Genomic DNA, 18,516 nt, shown 5'->3' with positions numbered 1-18,516 from the left:
TTCGATGTTTGCGTGACCATCAAAAACTGAAAGCACTATAAACCTTTTCTTACAGCAGCTTAACCCTAACTTCCCCCCAGTGCATAAACCTAACCTCCCACGTGCTCTTTTTTCAGTATTGGAGGTGGGCTTCTTCTAAAAATCTTAATTTGGCAAACAGCCCCCACACAGTGATCCATTCTCTACCACTCTTGTATTTGCAAAATGATAAGCAAACCATTGCCCTCCCATCTGCCAATTTTGTGTATTCACTAAACTCCCAGACTGGCAGCATGTGCTGCTGTAATCGTCTGAACGGTCTGTTTTTTTCTTGTTTGGGCAATTTAAAGGTCTATAATTGCATGTTTTATAGAGTGTGGAGAATATTTCTGCACAGTGAAAATAATACAATGTTTGTTATTCTTGTTGTTGCTCTTCTTTAGAGCTGGGCATTTGGCACATGTCTGAATATGTCCTATTTTAGCCATTTCATTGCTCACTTACTGCTAAATGTATGGTTGTTTTTATTAGCAATATGCAGTGCTTGGTATGAAGTATAAACAGGCTTGCCATAATATCTCTTTACTTTGGGACTCCTATGATTACACAGGTTATGTGGCTGGCTAAATTGATGCCTGCTTTTCATATGGTTTTAATTACCCCCCCCCCCCCCCCCCCCCCCCCCAAAAAAAAAAAAGTGTAAATCACTGGAGTCTCAAATTAAAGGTATTTTATGTAAAATCTGTAAATTTCATCTTTGAATGCTAATATTAGCGATTTCTGCACAAGCAGCAGTGTCAATCATGTGAATTTATGAATTTCATCCAAACATTGCAAATGTGATATGTGCGATATGGTGTGATTTTTTTTAGCTTTCTAAAAAATTGCACCTTAGTACATTTCACCTGAGGGGTGCTTCAGGCACAATGGCGCCTGGAGTTGCCACCTGCTCATGGTACCCCTATTTTATTTCACAACCTGCATTATATATATATATGGGGAAAAAATCCTTCGGGGGCCATATGTAAAAATGTCTCTTACAAATTGTCCTACTGCAGCCGTCCCATGCTCCGGCGGCTGCCGCTGAATAGGACTGACAGTCTCCCGCTGCTGTTGATTAAGAGGAATCTTGCGAGAACTACCGACCTCTCGCGAGAATTCTGCTTTACTTGACTCCCGGCAAAGCCGCCTGGCGGGTGGCAGGGCCACTCAGACGGCTACGGGGGCCGCATACGGCCCGAGGGCCTGAGGTTCCCCACCCCTGATATACAGTATACTTCAATATAAACCATTTAGAGTCCCACCTGTTATTCACTATCTCCACCAACTCATATCATTAGCCACCACCTACATTATCACCTTTCTTTACCACCCCATCAAAACCCTTCATAACCTAACACCATTGTTACATCATTCCCAACCTGCTAACGTGTCGGCTTTACAACTTTAAGCTTGATGATAAATAATCGTCATCTAGCAGTTACCCCCCCCCCCCCCCCCTCCATTCAAAATGTAGGGACAAAGCTTGTCTTCCAAGCTGCTCCCACCTCTCAGGCTGCCAGCACCCTCACCTGAGATTCATATAAACCATAGCATTGACAGAAATTACAAATGAGTGAAATAACAGAAAGGATTTTAACCATTTTTATACAGACCATGTGGTTGTTATGATTAATACTCTATAACATTCAGCGGAGGGGTTCTCATTCTTGGCAACAAATAGAATGTAAACGTCCCACAGAAAATGTCAGTTCCCGTATCATACATTTAAGCAGTCAATGATTCCACTAGAGACGGGAGACTATTATGATCCAGAAAAGTTACTTCTACATTAGGTTTAATAAAGGACACTTTAAGACTACAGTGCATGCTAAACGTCAAAAACTGTTATACTTCCCACAATTTACTTTTTTGCTGCTTTACTTTCCACAATTTCCTGGGAATTTGTGGTATAAGTAGGTTAGCTTAACTGGAAAGAGATATAATATTATTTGTGGGAAGGGTTCTGAGAATCAGGCTATAAGGTTTTCCTGACAACTTTGTGCAATGGGAAATAAAACAAACATTATACCATTATCACTACAATAGAGGCATAACTAAGCCTGAAGTCTAGCTTTTTCTTATACTGACTGATAGAACATGCCAAGCTGCATTGGTTCAACTGCTTCAAGCCTCTACAAAATAGAAGTGGTGAAAGGGTTAAGGCCCCCATACACTAGGGCGACTTGTCCTGAGGACAAGTCGCCCCCGACTTCCCCCTGAGCTTCCCCGGCAGCTCCCCGGGGGAGCTTGATAAGATTGGCACATGATGTGCCATTTTTTACATGTGATAAATCGTCTCTGCTCTGCGACGCCTGCGGTCCCCGCCTGCACTACCTCCACCGGGAGCCGTCAATGCGCAGGGGGGGGGGGCGCTGCTAGTAAGACAAGGGGGCTGTATATAAAGATATATTGGATCTGAACATCGTGGGTGCTAAAAAGCACCCATGATGGCTCAGATTCCGATATGTCTTATGTTCTGTAGGTCCGACGCCGTGATCCGATCTGATGCGCGCGGGACCGCGCATAAGATCAGATCAGATGTCAAACACATGCGATTTTGGGCCAATTTCACCTGATTTATCGGCCCAAAGGGCCGAAATCGGATGAAATCGACCGAAAATCGCATAGTGTATGGGGGCCTTTAGACGTTATGTGAACCGTACTGTGTATTATCTGTCTTGTTCTATATCCTTAAGACGATGGCCAATCCTGCAAGCCAAGTGCATCAGAAGAGAAATATTGCATTACAGTACATTGTCCTTGATCTATTCAGACGTGAGGTATAGCATGGAACAATAGTGACCAGAACTTACTCACACTATGCCCCCCATACCAAATTTTGTTATACTCTGTCTACACTGACATATTTACGTCATCCTTCTTCACACATGGAACAGAATGTGTTGTCACATCACTCTGGGTCAGATACACTAAGCTTCAAAAGTGATAAAATTGAAAGTGATAAACAACCAATCAGCTCCTGCCTGACATTTTTCAAATACAGTCTGTGACATGGCAGGTAGGAGCTGATTGGATGGCTGTTTATCACTCTCATTTTATCACTGTTGAAGCTTAGTGCATTTTGCCCTCTGAGTTTCAACCCAGAAGGGGAGGCACACCAACATTTGTAACTGCCCTGCTTGCACCAATCAGTTTTACACTGACTGTCAGCCTCATTCTCAAATATTGGCTGTTGCCATAGTGTATATAAAAAAAAAGGTCCTGCAACTTAAACCACAGTGATGTTGGGAGGATCACCAATGGCATGTTTCACAACTCTTGTGTAACACCCATGGCAACAGCCAGTGTGTATGGTCAATCTGAACAAAACCCTTCACTTCAGTTGGCACCTGGAGAACCTGCTGAAAGAGCTGTATTTCTGATTCAGAAAATCCAAAACTGGTCATACACCTAGTTGGCTGGTTGGAGCATATCTTGTAATTTATGGGAATAACTGAGAATCAACTGTTTCCTTCAAAACGCTGAAAGTCATTCAGACAATTTGGTTAATCTATTCTATTTAAACAATTTGACCATTTTTGTATTTTATTCTTCGGGGAATAATGCAGCAGAAATATATTGAACCAGTTGGGTTAATACTGTACCTATATAATTGGTTTGCCTGGACCTAAGATACAAATCCCCCCATTATGTTTTGGGCTGTTTATAATTAGAGATGTGCACCAAATGCCCTATTTTGGTTTTGGTTTGAGATCTGTATTAATTTACAGTTTTGGTTCCAATTTGGCAAAACCACCCTCATGTTCCTATGGTATTATTACCCTCAATAACATCCATTTCCAGACATTTCCAATCATTTTTTATAACCTCACAGCTTACAATATTGTTTTTCACCAATATTGGCCAAAATCTGATCTGGTAATCCCAATAACATTTTCATCAGGATCACCAATAAAGGGAGCTCATACATCACCATTTTTTTGGGACAGTCATCTCCAGAATGGAGAATTGTCCAAATTTATCACAGATCTATAGGGGACTTAACTAAGATCTGTAAAATGTGCACTGTTAGAGGGGCATATGTTTTTGTGTGATGAACTGAAGTCAAGAACACTGGCATCGTAAAGAAGGCATGTCGGAATCCAATCAAAATATATAACAAACTACAGCACAAACAACCAAGGCACATAACCCATTAAAATATAAATACACACATGAAGTACATTTTGTTCCAGGTCAGGTTCAAGAACCTGGTTCCTGATGATGTCATTCTTTTTTTTTTTTTTTTTAATTCGTTTTTATTTGATTTTGCAATTTGACACACTTCTCATACAACAATACATTACATTGGACAATCCATTACATCTCACACAAATACAAAAAACATATCACTTTCAGTGCGTTGGTTTCCTTCTGTGTCCTTTTTTCTCAGTTTCCCTTTAGCTGCCTGTCACGAATCGACACTATACCAACAACACCATTCATGCATACATTGTACTGTCCCCATCTCTGTTTGCCCTACCCACGACACTATTTCTTATTCCTTAGAGCAGTGGTTCCCAAACTGTGCGCCGCGGCTCCCTGGGGTGCCGCAGCAATGTCCCAGGGGTGCCGCGGCCGCAGACACATTTCTTTTTTTTTTTGTGAGCAGGCCGGGTAGTGTGTAGTATCTAGCCGGCACCAGGGGCAGTGAGTGTGCTGAGTCAAGTAGTGGACTGGGAAGACGGAGCAACAGGCACCAGTGGGGTGAGAGCATATGGAACAGAGCGGCTGCCTGTGTCCAGTCAGTGGATGCGCAGTATGGAGCTAGCAGGCTCCGGGGGGTGAGTGCACAGGGAGCCGACCATCTGCCTGTGTTGTCAGCGAGCGGGTAGTACGGAGCTAGTAGGGCGCGGGAGTGCTGTGACTGTAAGCAGAGCGGCTGGCTTGCGGCAGTAACCTGTGCCGAGTCAGCCAGCAGCTCGGGTGGGGTGGGGTGGGGGTGGGGGGAGTACAGTGCTAGGGGGTGTTCATTTGACTGGAATCAGCCAGGGGTGGAGTGGGGTGTGCAGGACTGCTCTGGACGGTACAGGGGCAGGGGGTGTAACAGCCTATGACTGCAGCAAGACAGCAGGGTGCGGGTACTAGCATGCTGAAGTGCTCTCTGGAGTGACCAAGGAGTGCACTGGTGAAGGGTCCTGGCTCAGGCTGAGGAAGTGAGTAAAAAATGTATATGTTATATGTGAGATGCTGCATATGGAAATCTATAGTAGGGGGTGCCTGCAGTAAGTGACTGAGGGACCCATTTATCATGTATCCCATTTACAATGCGATCTGGGTGGAATGTTACCACCCAGGATCGCATTGTAAAATGCTATCCTAGTGCTGGGATGTATCATCCCACAAGTGCAGGGACAGGGCTCTGAAAGGAGCCTGTCCCTGTGATGCGCTCAGCCGTAGGCCGGGGGGGGGGTCTGCGCATTCGCAGTTAGCACCAACCACGCTGACTGCACTGCCCCAGCGGGAGTGCAGTGTGGAGCCCATAGGCTACAATGGGCTACTGCCATCTGAGAATGGCAATAGCCCAGGGGTGCGATGCCGGTCTGCCCTATGTTGATACATCGGGCAGCTTCGCATCCCCCCATAGAAACCTATGGGGTATGCGGCCGGCGACGATGCAGGGGGGATCGCAGCAGGCATTGGAGATTCCTGCTACAGCCCCCTTGGTACATTAGGGTAATACGTAATATTTGTGTCTAACCATCTGTTTTCGGGGATTTAGCCACAAATATTGTTTGATACATGTGGCTCTTATACCCCTTTCACACTGAGCAGCAAATTACCATGTTCAACATTTCAACCCGGTAATTTGCTGAACAATGGGGCCTACACACGTTACGATATACAGGTATTTTCTAAGCGATGTCACTAGATCGCTTAAAAAAATGCTCCTACATCGCTGTGTGTGTAGGGGCCACAGTGATAGCTATGCGCGGCCCCACGCCTTGCTATCGCCCAGCAATTAATATCTACCATGATCTCCGGTGCGAACACTGGCCCTGACAGATCGCTCAGCACACAGCACTGACACATTGCTGTGTGCTGAGCTATCATGCACAAGCGTTCTGAGCGATCTAGCATCGCTCAGAACACTTCAGTATCGCTACGTGTGTAGGGCCCTTAACATGGGTTTCTTCAGTGCGAAAGGGTCAGTACATAGGGGAGTATTCATGTATGCTACGTAAAATAAATTGCTACTTCTCACTATACATCACATTGGTGCGATGCAATGTATACGTTTTGTAAGTAGCAATTCATGTATACTCACCTTTCCGACATACCAATGTGTGGTATCTGGTATCGGCGGTGCTGTCTTCTGATTTTTGTCATTTTTTTTTGTCCCAATTACTTTAAAAAAAGTGACAGTTCGGTAATTATTGTGGCTTAAGGGTGCCTTGAAAAAGTCCTGGAGACCCAAAGGGTGCCTCAGACTGAAAAAGTTTGGGAACCACTGCCTTAGAGACTTTAGTAATGAGGTTTCCCGTGCTGTACCTCTTGATCTGGCGGGGCTCAACTTAATTTACTACGACCTCACAATTTCCTATGGGACTGGTAACAGAATATGTCAATAAGGGGGGGACAACACAATAAAATAGAATGGGTAAAGGATAGCAAGATAAGATTAAGAAGAAAAAAAAGCACACTCTAGTTATTTCATAGGTACACCTGTAAAATAACCTGGATAACTTTCTGTGGGATTATCCGATGGCATACGAGTGGCAGTCTATTGTGTTTCAACATCCTCTCGAATTCATCTGGGGCGGGTAACTAAATATTTCAACAAGGAGGGACAACATAATTGAAGAGAATGGGTAAAGGATAGCAAGATAAGATTAAGAAGAAGCAAAAGCACACTATAGTCGTTAAATGAGTATTCTCATGGCACTGACGGAGTACCGATAGGAATCAACTGGGTTCCATCTACCTCTCAGCTTCATTTGAAGCGGGTAACTAAATTTTCCAATAAGGAGGGACAACATAATTAAAGAGAATGGGTAAAGGATAGCAAGATAAGATTAAGAAGAAACAAAAGCACACTATAGTAGACCCTCCTATGTCATAACTTGGGTATCTCTGAACAGGGTTAGCTAAATAGCATACCTATGTGGCAAGACAACTCTAAACGGAAACGGATGCAGGGACCGTCAGATACGCAGAGAAAAAAGGAAGAGCACCATGCAGTGCCTATTGATCTACCTTATATAATTTTTACCCCAGTTGTCAATGACTCATACCTATACTAATGAGTTAAAGGGAATATATTAATACAATAGATATGGAGCCTCCTATATTTTGCCTCCTAAATGTCAGCAATATTTGTGTCGATAATTACATCAATGGTGAAGATTCAAAAAAAGAAAAAAAAAAAAAGACCAAAAAAATGGGTCGTGATTATCTATCGTAGTGAATTATTAGTGCATTCTTACATGGGCTTGTCCGAATCGAGTCTCGCCAATAAAGTGACCAAGTGATTATCGTTCTAATTGTATATTCTTACTAGTGACCTGTCTAAGTGTAAAATAATAAATATGCTCCCCCACCATTCTCCCCTTTAATTTTTCATTTTTTTTCTTTTTTTCCTTCCTACTGAATGTTATTCTTTACCATTACTTATTCGTGCATCTGTGAAACTAACATTACGTGTTTAATATTGATAGCAATTATCGCTCACTAGCTTTAAAATATATAGATGTCAACCAGGGGGTCCATATCTGAGTATATTTATATACGTTATTACGCCTTATGTATATATGTTTCTCCTGCGTTACTGTATAATTAACCAGGGCCAGCCATTTGCCAATCTCTGGGGCCCTGCTGTCCATCCAATGTCTGGCCACTATTACTTTGGCCAGAGCGCACAGACTATTAATGTAAACTTTGTTGTACCTCCTATCCCCCTTATCCTCCCAAATATTTAAGATACACCCTCTGACCGTGAGAATATCACCCGGGACACCCGTGCTTTCTATTATATCCCTGACCTTTTGCCAGAATGTAAGGACCACTTGGCACTCCCATATGAGATGAAAAAATGTCCCGGGTTCCCTCCTGCACTTCGGGCATTCCTCTGATGTTCTCGCCTTAAATTTAGCCATTCTAACTGAAGTCATATACGATCTGTGCAGAACAAATAGTTGAACCTGCTGCGTCCGGATCCCATTTGTGGCCCTAGTAATTGCTCTCATTGCTGATTTCCAATCTTCCTCGCTAATAGCCCCTACATCTGCCTCCCATTTCTCTTTTAGCCCTTCCAACTGGTCTAAATATTTTATCTCTCCCAGATCTTTATATACCCTGGAAACCAGCTTTCTTCTGTCCCCTCTTTTTATCGTTTTCTTAATTGTTGATTCACCAAACACTGGGGGGGCATTAGAAAACTGTGCCTCCAGGGCCTGTCTAATCTGTAGATACCTGAAGAAGTATGTCCGGGGAACCATATACTCCTCTTCTAGCTGTTGGAAGGATTTAAGGCCCTCCCTATTGTATAGTTGTTTTAAGGTCCTAATCGCGTAGGGTACCCATACTTTTTTAATCTGGAGTTCTGCCAGCTCGGTAAACGTTATTCCATCGTCCACCGGGTGTTCCTCATCGATAATGTTACTTTCTCCCTTTCTGTGTACTTCCTTCCATACCCTGACGGCTTGGGTAAGCAGGGGTGGGTCTGCTATCTGAATATGGCCCTGTAGTAGTCTGCCCAACGGGCTGCTGGTGCACCCTGTAGATGCCACCAGTTCTCTAACCAGTTCACTCCCCTCTTCCTCCACCAGCCAGGGTCTTATTTGGGTTAATTGTGTAGCTAGATAATATCTCCTAAGGTCTGGTAACCCCAGACCCCCTTTGCCCCTATCGCGCATCAGATTATCCAGTAGTATTTTCGGGCGAGCATTGTTCCACACGAAGGAGGAAAACATACCATTCAGTTTCCGGAAGAGCGACTGCGGCAAGAATATCGGAGATTGATGTATTATATATAAAAATTTTGGCAGAACGATCATCTTTACCAGGCCAACCCTGCCGGAAACCGTTACTGGCAGTTTACCCCAGGTTTTAAATTTACCCTCCATCCATTTAATTACTGGCAGAATATTCAAAGTAACATACTCCTTCGGGTCTTTACTCACCCAGATCCCCAAGTATTTAAAAGTTTCGGACCATTTTAGAGCCGGTGGGGGGAGAGGAGAGTGATTATCTCTCCCGGAGGCATGGAAGATAGAAGACTTGGCTTTATTAATACTAAAACCTGAATATTCGCCATAACTTTCGATGAGGTCCATGATGATGTCATTCTTAATAAGATGTTTAGGGGGAGGATTTATTAAGCTCGGTGAAGTGATAAAGTGTCTATTTTTTATCACCAGCCAATCAGCTCCTACCTGTCATTTTTCAAACCAAGCCTGTAACTTCACAGTTAGGAGCTGATTGGCCGGTGATAAAAACCAGACACTTTATCACTTCACCAAGCTTAATAAATCTGCCCCTTAGGAACTGAGTTCTTGCTAGTTACTACTGAAAAATAACACTAACCACACCATAGAAAACTTAGTAGTCTAGGCATGGCCAAACTGTTATGAAACGACACATTCCAGCATGCCTTGCCATAGATTTAGCATTCCCGATTAGCAAAACTGTGGCAAGGCATGATGGGACTTGTAGTTTCACAACAGCTGGAGAGCCATAGTTTGGCCATGCAAGGTAGGATCAGGTTTACAACCTTCTCTCTTCTAAAATATTGTCTTTCCTCCTGCAGATTTTTATCCCTGAAATTTTACATGAATTCACTTTTGCTTTGTGTACTGAATCCCCATAATTGTACAGGGCTTACTTCTGGTAAGCATCATTGTGTCTTCTGAAACAGTCTTCCTTTTTAAGATGTTGACATCATTTGCAACTATTGGGTTTTACGTTTCATTTGTAAAGTCAAGACTCTTTTTCTTTTAATTCTTCTGTGGCTTAAGGCCCATACACACTGGGCAACTTTGAGCTGAAAGTCGCTCAAAACAGCAGGTTTGAGCGGCTTTCAGCTCAAAGCCTCCCAGGGTGTATGCCCTGGCGATGAGCGGTGAGCGCTGTGCATTTCGGTAAACCAGGTTTTCAACCATTATGAATTCTGTCCCATCTCTGAAAATTACCCCTGCATAAATGTCAAATGATGTAATTTAGCAGGTTTGGCAGGTGGTAGCGTTTGCCCGTTTGCTAAGTAGCGAAAGAGCGCTGCTTAGCGAGCGAGTCTGAATCAGGCCCAAAATGCAGTGTTTGATACATCCCGTTAATTGTATTATCGTACCTCTTAACGCCCTTGCAGTTGAGGCCCACCCCCTCTATTCAGGGCCAACCTCCTTTTCAGCTGTGGCCGCCCCTTCAAGAGGGCATGTCCCTCTTTTTAAGCCACGGAATTTGAGAGGTATGTATGATACATGTATTTCATTTTTGCTCATTACATGGAGTTGCAGCAAGTTGATCAGCCAAGTCAGTTGCACAGGGAACTGCTCGTTAATTCATGACAAATACTTGGATAATGTGAGGAATGCTGTTATTCTAACTAAGCATCTATTGTTTTTTTTACAAAGTATGATAATACATACTGTAACACAATAGCTTTTTACCTTAAAGTTTAGATACGCAAAAAACCCTCCTATGTTTATATAAAAGAGTCAAAGGTAAATTGATCTCTTTCACTTATGAGTGAACAGAACATGAAAAACATCTGTATGCAATAATGGGGTACCAGATTATGGTCTCCATGGTAATTACCATAAAAGGAAATGTTCTTTCCCCGTACAGTTCTAGGAACAAAGCAGGTATTTGTATTGTACAGAATGCAGCTCTCTGCTAAATATCATGATGGTGATAACTAATGCAAATCTGTCTCTTTTTTTTTTTTAACAGTAACTCAAGGACTTATTCACTTCCGCAAGGAGAAATTTTGTTTAACTCCAGAATGCATTGAAGCTGGTAAGATTGAACAGCAGTATATAATATATAATCCATTCAACAAACGTGGCATGTAACTGCCTTTTTACCTCCTTTGCTGTGTGCTGCTGATGGACTTTTTAAAAATGACATGAAGCATTACTTTTATTATTTATGACAGTCACCAACACCATGGGCCAGATGTACTAAGCCAGTGATGGCTAACCTTGACACTCCAGCTGTTGTTGAACTACACATCCCAGCATGCCCTGCTACAGTTTTACTATTTGGCCATGCTAAAACTGATGCAGGGCATGCTGGGATGTGTAGTTCAACAACAGCTGGAGTGTCAAGGTTAGCCATCACTGTACTAAGCCTTAAAAAGTGATAAAGTGAAGAGTGATAAACCACTAACCACTCAGCTCCTACCTAATCAACCCGTGACATGTCAGGTAGCAGCTGATTGGCTGGTGGCTCTCTATTTTATCACTTTTTAAGCTTAGTGCATCTGACCCAGTGTATATTATTTATTTATTATGTCATTTATACTATAGTACTATATATACTATAGTACTGATTTATTATGCAGTGATGTGCAGAGAATGTGATGAAATTATTCACCGCCCCATTGGAGCTTGTGTTCTAACATCTCACAAGTGTATATGTGAACACTTGGGGTCTAGTTTTGATAAACTCTGCTGCATCAAGGTTGATACTATAGTTAGGTCAGTGGGTGTCCTTGCTATAGGTCAAAGAGACCTAAAGGGCTTGACTCTATGGAACACCTTCCTTGCACTCAGCTCACTTTGGCAATGGAGCCAAAATAAGTATTGTGGCAATACTGCTGGGCGAGACCTGCTTGCACGTCTTGCATGGGGGAATGGAATTGCATGCAAAAAGACTACATGCAATATATATCGCATGAGATCCTACCTTCTGGGCAGGTCCCAGGCGGTTCAAGAGAATTCGTATGTGACTTGCATAAGTGTATGGGGCCCTTAACACCAACCCTCCCTACATGCAGCATGACAGAGCTGTGCAGAATGTTTTCAGTGGTGAGCGTATTACCAGGGGCGTAACTATATGTTCGTAGGCCCCATAGCAAATGTTACTAAGGGCCCCTTATTTAGCAACTGATGGTGATAAATGTATGTAAATCATATTACTTAGACAGTAAAGATGGGCCCCCTTCAGCTCTGGGCCCCATAGCAGCTGCACCCCTTGCTCCTATGGTAGTTACGCCCTTGCATCTAACGTACTGTATTCCAGATGATCTATGGACAGTGGTCAGATCGCTGAGAATATAGTGATCACTCTATTTCAGGTATATGATATTAGTTTGACAGTAGGTTCCAGATGCCCTAGGGCCTAGGCTAATACACATGTAGCTCCTTTTGTAATGCTGCTAAACAGTGGCGTAAGTTCATACCAGGTGCCCGGAGGCGACAAAGATTTTAGTGCCCCCCCCCCCACACACACACACATACACCCAACTACACATACATAGCATAATTGACCCCCAGATCTACAGACAGTACCTGCGACCCATAGATAGCATTGGTTACCCCCCCCCCCCTATACACTACAGATAGTATTGATGGCTCCCAGAGGGATGTACTCCTACAGACAGCACCTTTGACCCCCAGACACTACAGATAGCATTAGTCACACACATGCATGCATACATACATACATACATACATCTATGCATAATTAACTCACATATATAAATAGTCAAACACATGTATGCATACATATACAGTCACACCTACAGTATGCACACATTTATACAGTATAATAGTTACACACACACACACACACACACACACAGATATATACATAGATACAGTTACACTCACCATGCTGCCGAAGGTCCTGCCGTTTATCCCCGCCCCCTTTTCGGACTGCTGCTCTGGAGCCTGCTACTGGCTGTTTCAGAAAACTCTTGGGAGGCTGGGGAAGGGGCTGAGCTGAGATAACCAGCTCCAGCTCCTTCCTGATCTGGCTGCTGTAGAAACTAAAGTAAACTGAGCTTCCGGCAGCAAGGGCTGCTAGGAGCTGTACGAGTTTACTTTCAGTTTCATCTCCTGCAGTGTAGTGTGTCACCATGACCCGGCTGCTGCTGCTGCAGGTCAGATTACTTGTCTTGCCATCCAATAGTTGTGGGCAGCGCTGGCTACTTCTCTCCTCTCCTGTGACAACTGCAGCAGCGGGTGGTTACCGCTCACTGCAGAAGTCAGTCACAGGCTCTTGGTGTCGGCTCCTCTGTGCCCCCCCTCGTGGCTAACGCCCGGCGGCCAATGTCTCCATTGCCTCCGGGAGTTAAGCCACTGCTGCTAAACAAACATGTATGGATACTCGGGACTCGCCAGTCATACTGCCCATGTGCATGTAACAAAGGTTATACATCTACCCCAGGTAGCAGCAATGATCGCACTTAACAACCCCTAGTTAGGACCCTGGACGGCATTATCCACTTGATGCATGTGGCAGAGCCAGTAGTGTAAAAAATAGATTCTGCCATGTAATCTTAACATTGACGTTTAGCAATACACTTAGAGTAACTCACATTCTGCTATCTTAGAATAATGTAAGACAAAAAATGAGCAAATGCTGGGAGAATGTAAAAGGAGACAGGAGGGGAATTGCAGAGTTAATTATTACCACTGACAATTCAAGTACATTATTCAGTTCAGTAATGAACAGCTTTTGATTTGCTTTTTAATGCCATAGAGTAGTTTGACTTGCCTTTAAAAATCAAATTGATAAAAGTACAAACAGTTTAGAAATAGCTCAAATACTATGCAGATTCCAAATCCTCTCTCCCTTGCCTCCAAACATGAAAATATAAGATGTACTGTAGCTGAATTTGGGCATTTGTCTTAATCATGGCCGGGAGAAGTAATGCCTTGGTGGGGCAGAGGAAGGTAAAGCAATAAATAATACATCTACACTGGAAACAGATGTTGGTGTTGTATAAATATTTTCGGCTTACCCATTGCGCTGCAGACGAGGATCATTTGCTCTGCATTGGAATTTCTTTAGCGTTCTCTAGAGCTGCTTAAATATTCATTTTTTAATTTAAATAAATTGAATTTGTCACAGACCCATTGGATATGCAGATGTGCAAATCTTGGTTCTTCATAACCTTATGATTTGATTTGCATATGTCTGAACATCAATGTAACAATATGAATAAAATGAAGGTTGCATTGTATACAGTTGTAATACAGCCTATCGGAGGCTTGCCTGAAGAAGCTGTATTTCATTTAGTATCACTGTGGCTGATTCATCTTCTCTCCAAAGAAATGCTAATTTTTAAAGCAATCCAAAATCAAAGATATGAAATTCATGAGGTCATTGAATCTTACAGGGTTTTGTATTTTTCAGCACATAACTCTGCCTCAATGTGAAGATGAAACCTAAATAGAGATGATAATAATTGAGTTTATAAAATGACATGAAATTACAATTTGTGCTGCTAAAAGTTGCTGAAGTGTGTCAGACCTCGAGATGAATATTCTGTAACAGTACAAACCTGGATCATGCACCGACAACCAAATAGGAAAACCATTTACACAAAGGGCTTCTGTTTAAATGGCATGGCTCAATAAACTATTAGGGCCAGATGCACTAAGCTTCAAAAGTGAAAAAGTGGAGAGTGATAAACAGCCAGCCAATCAGCTCCTTCCTGCTAATTCACAGGCTGTGTTTGAAAAATGTCAGGCAGGAGCTGATTGGCTGGCTGTATATCACTCTCCATTTGATCACTTTTGAAGCTTAGTGCATCTGGCCATCAGTCTGAATAGGAGATGCTTATTTATTATAGGACAATAGTAGTAGTAGTAGTGATGGGCCAGATTTATCAAGCTTCAAAAATTGATAAAATAGAGAGTGATAAACAGCCAGCCAATCAGCTCCTGCCTGTTATTTTTCAAACCCAGCCTGTAACATGGCAGGTAGGAGCTGATTGGCTGGTTGTTTATCACTCTCCATTTGATCACTTTTTAAGCTTGAAACATCTGGCCCATTGTCTGAATATGGAGACTTAAGGGCCCTCTACACTTTTACACTTGTGAGATTTTGTGAGATTTGACCCAATACAGGTGGATTGAGTCAATTTGTCTGACAAAATCTGATGTGCCTGTCTGACAAAATCTTATGTGCCTGATGTGTAGGACACAATCTACAATCCTGTGCCATTGGGTATAACCAAGAGATTGTAAGAGATTGATCCTCCTGCACATGGGATAAATCTCGAGTCAATCAGGTCCAATTTGTTCGTTGAACAAGTGTGGGGGCCTTTAGGGATAAAGTTACTAAGAACTATATATGACTTCTATTTCAATGTGCTGGACATTTGTGAACACTGAGCTGTTCATAGTTTGACTTATCCGCTGGTGTGTACCAATATAATACCACTTTCACATTGCAAATGCTGGGTCACACTTGGGATTTGGACATGGGTCTGTCCCGGGAGAGATCCAACATTTGTGAGGTGAAACTCAATTTAGCAGCCCCTCAATAAGCTGGGTCGCTGATGTCATGCAGCGGTGCATCATCGGGGTGTGTGGGAGGAGGCAGCGCTTGGAGATGATGCTATCTCCTCCCTATAGTGTAAACTGGACCTGGGTCACCTATTTACACTGCCCAGCAACCCTGGTCCAACCTGGGTAAAACCCTTCTTATTAACCTGGGTTGGAATGCTGGGTTGCTGGACCCAGGTCAGACCATGGTTATTTGTGCAGTGTGCAAGGGGTATTAAATCTACTGCATACACTCAGCGGTGTAGCTAGGTGCCATGGTGCCCGGAGCAAGGGCATGTTTCACGCGCCCCCCCCCCATCCCCCAAACCCATATATATATATATATATATATATATATATTATAGTAGTAGCTCTGCTTACACGTAACGCCCACACCAGTTTCTGACAGTAGTAGCGCAACTTATACATAACGCCCACACCAGTTGCCCACAGGGGTAGCACTGCCTATACATAATGCCCACACCAGTTGCCGACAGGAGTAGCGCTGCTTATACGTAATGCCCACATCAGTTGCCAAAAGTAGTTGTGATGCCTATACATAGGGGGAAATTTACTAAGATGATTTAGTAGAAAAAATTTGTATTTTCCTACGAAAATACTTTTTTTGGGTGTATTCGTATTTTTGGCATTTACTATGCCAAAAATACAAATATTCCTATTCATATTGATGGGACATTCGTATTTGTATTTACAAATACGAATGTCTACACCATCGATAGAATACGACAGGAATCACCATTCAAAAGAATGGTGGTTCCTGATTTACTAAACAGCCGTATTGAAAATTAGTGTAAAACTGCCACAAATATACGGCAGGAAAATACACTTTATTTTCCTGTCGTATTTGGCAGAGGTCTGCACGGATCAGTCAGATCCGTGCAGGCTTTAGTGTTAAAAAAATTGTAAAATAAATAAAAAAAAATTAAAAACAGGGTGGGGTCCCCCCCCCCCACAGCTGTAACCAGCACCAGGCTGACAGAGCCGGGGCCAGTAATTAAAAATCAGGGAACCCGACAAATAGGGGTTCCCTGATTTTTAACAACCAGCCCCAGGCTCCAGGTCCGGGGCTGGTTCCCAAAATGGGGGGTCAAAATGACTAGGGGTCCCCCGTATTTTAAGAACCAGCCCCAGGCCAAACCAGCCAGCAGGGTAATGCCACAGCCGGGGGCAGACTTTTCATACAAGTCCCCCCGGCCAAAGCATTAACCCTCTGACCAGTCAGCCTGGCCAGGGGCCCTGGGGGAGTGGGGAACCCCCCAATAAAGGGGTCCCCCCCTCCAGGACTTACCTGACCAGGCTGAAGCTTGGTGCTGTCCCCGGTGGCCCTGGAGCGGTGGCCACCGGGCTGATTTAGTGTAAAAAAAAGATTTAAAAACTATTGTTTTAAACTGTGGAACTATGAGTCCCAGCAAGCCTCCCCCGCAAGCTGGGACTTGGAGAACCACAAGTCCCAGCCTGCGGGGCATTAAAGGGCCCGCTGGGTCTTGTAGTTCCACAGTTAGAAAAATAGTTAAATAAATACACACTGACACACCAAAAAAATAAAACTTTAATACATACATAACACACACATACTGATACTTACCTATCTTGATCCCGTCGGTAGGTCCCTGGGTCCCGGGTCCCTGGCTCCGGTGTCCGGGGGTCGGTGTCCGGTCCGAAGAAATCCATGGTGGACCTGTGGAAGGAAATCTTACTCACCCAGGTCCGCCATGGAAGTTCTACGGGTTTGATCCACCGTAGTCCTGTGCTTCTTCCATCTTCTTCAAGCTGCCGGCGACTCCGGCATCTCCCAGCAGCGGACTGAGAGGCGCAGAGATCCTTCATCCTCTGCGCCTCTCATCAGAATAATTCTATTGGCCGCTCAGCGGCGCTTCTGATTGGCCACTGAGCAGCCAATAGAATCATTCTTAGTAAATTTCCCCCATAATGTCCACACCAATTGCAGACATTAGTAGTGGTGCATAAATTTAACGCCTACACCAGTTGCTGACAGTAGTAATGCTGCCTATACATACACCTACACTAAATGCAAACGATGCCTATACATCTGCTAACACCAGTTGCTGATAGTAGTAGTGCTGCCTATACATACACCTACACTAAATGCAAACGATGCCTATACATATGCTAACACCAGTTGCTGACAGTAGCAGTGCTGCCTATACATACACCCACACAGGGGCGGATCCAGGATAAAATGACAGGGGGGGCACCATGATAAAAGAGGGTTTAGGTGGGGGAGGGGCGGTGTTAGTGGTGCCAGTGTACATGCTAAGAGAGAGGGTGGGAATGGGATTAAAAACAGGCCCTGGCATTTAAAGTACGCAGGCCCACCATGGTGACAAAAGTGAAGGATGTAGTTGTGCGCGCGCCAAGGGCACGCTCCGGAAAATGGGGTGTGGCCACTCAACAGGGGGCGTGTCCTTGAGTGTAGTGTAGAACACCATATACAACTTCTACACATTATGCAACAAAATACTAGACCCCATTATACTTGCCCCTTACACATGATGCCAAATGGAATGAGCCAAAATTCACATAATGCCACACGGATTGAGCCAAAATTCAAATAATGCCACATGGATTGTGTCAAAATTCACATCAAGCCACACGGATTGAGCCAAAATTCACATAATGCCACATGGATTGTGACAAAATTCACATAATGCCACATGGATTGAGCCAAAATTCACATAATGCCACACGGATTGAGTTAGAATTCACATAACGCCACACAGATTAAGCCAAAATTCACAATACGTTTCATAAACAGGGACATTGTCCACCAAAGGCGCGCATTAAACATTTACACCATAATGTCCATTACACGTTAAGTTACACGCCATTATGTCCATTATGTATTATGTCAAACACCATAATGCCTATTAAAAATTATGCTACATAAGTGCTGCTTATCTACATGCTCATTGCCAAGGGTTCCATGCTCATTGCCAGAGGTTCCATGCTCATTGCCATGTGGGATTACATGCTCATTGACAAGGGGAATACATGCTCGTGGTAAATGGGGGCCAGC

The 18,516-nt window shown here is 43.5% G+C and overlaps 1 protein-coding gene across 1 annotated transcript in view; it reads left to right on the top strand.

Moving 5' to 3' along the window:
- The window catches only part of PHEX (phosphate regulating endopeptidase X-linked), a 225,173-nt gene that overhangs the window by 12,587 nt on the left and 194,070 nt on the right, over positions 1 to 18,516 (top strand). Inside the window, exon 2 of the mRNA XM_083172463.1 lies at positions 10,909 to 10,974. Coding sequence (XP_083028589.1) covers positions 10,909 to 10,974 — 66 coding nt within the window. The remainder of the gene's footprint in view (positions 1 to 10,908; positions 10,975 to 18,516) is intronic.

The sequence above is a fragment of the Crinia signifera genome, chromosome 2, assembly GCF_055691185.1.
Source record: "Crinia signifera chromosome 2, ASM5569118v1, whole genome shotgun sequence".
Lineage (NCBI taxonomy): Eukaryota > Metazoa > Chordata > Amphibia > Anura > Myobatrachidae > Crinia > Crinia signifera.
The sequence above is the reverse complement of the archived record's forward strand: the minus strand, read 5'-3'. Positions and strand labels throughout refer to the sequence as shown.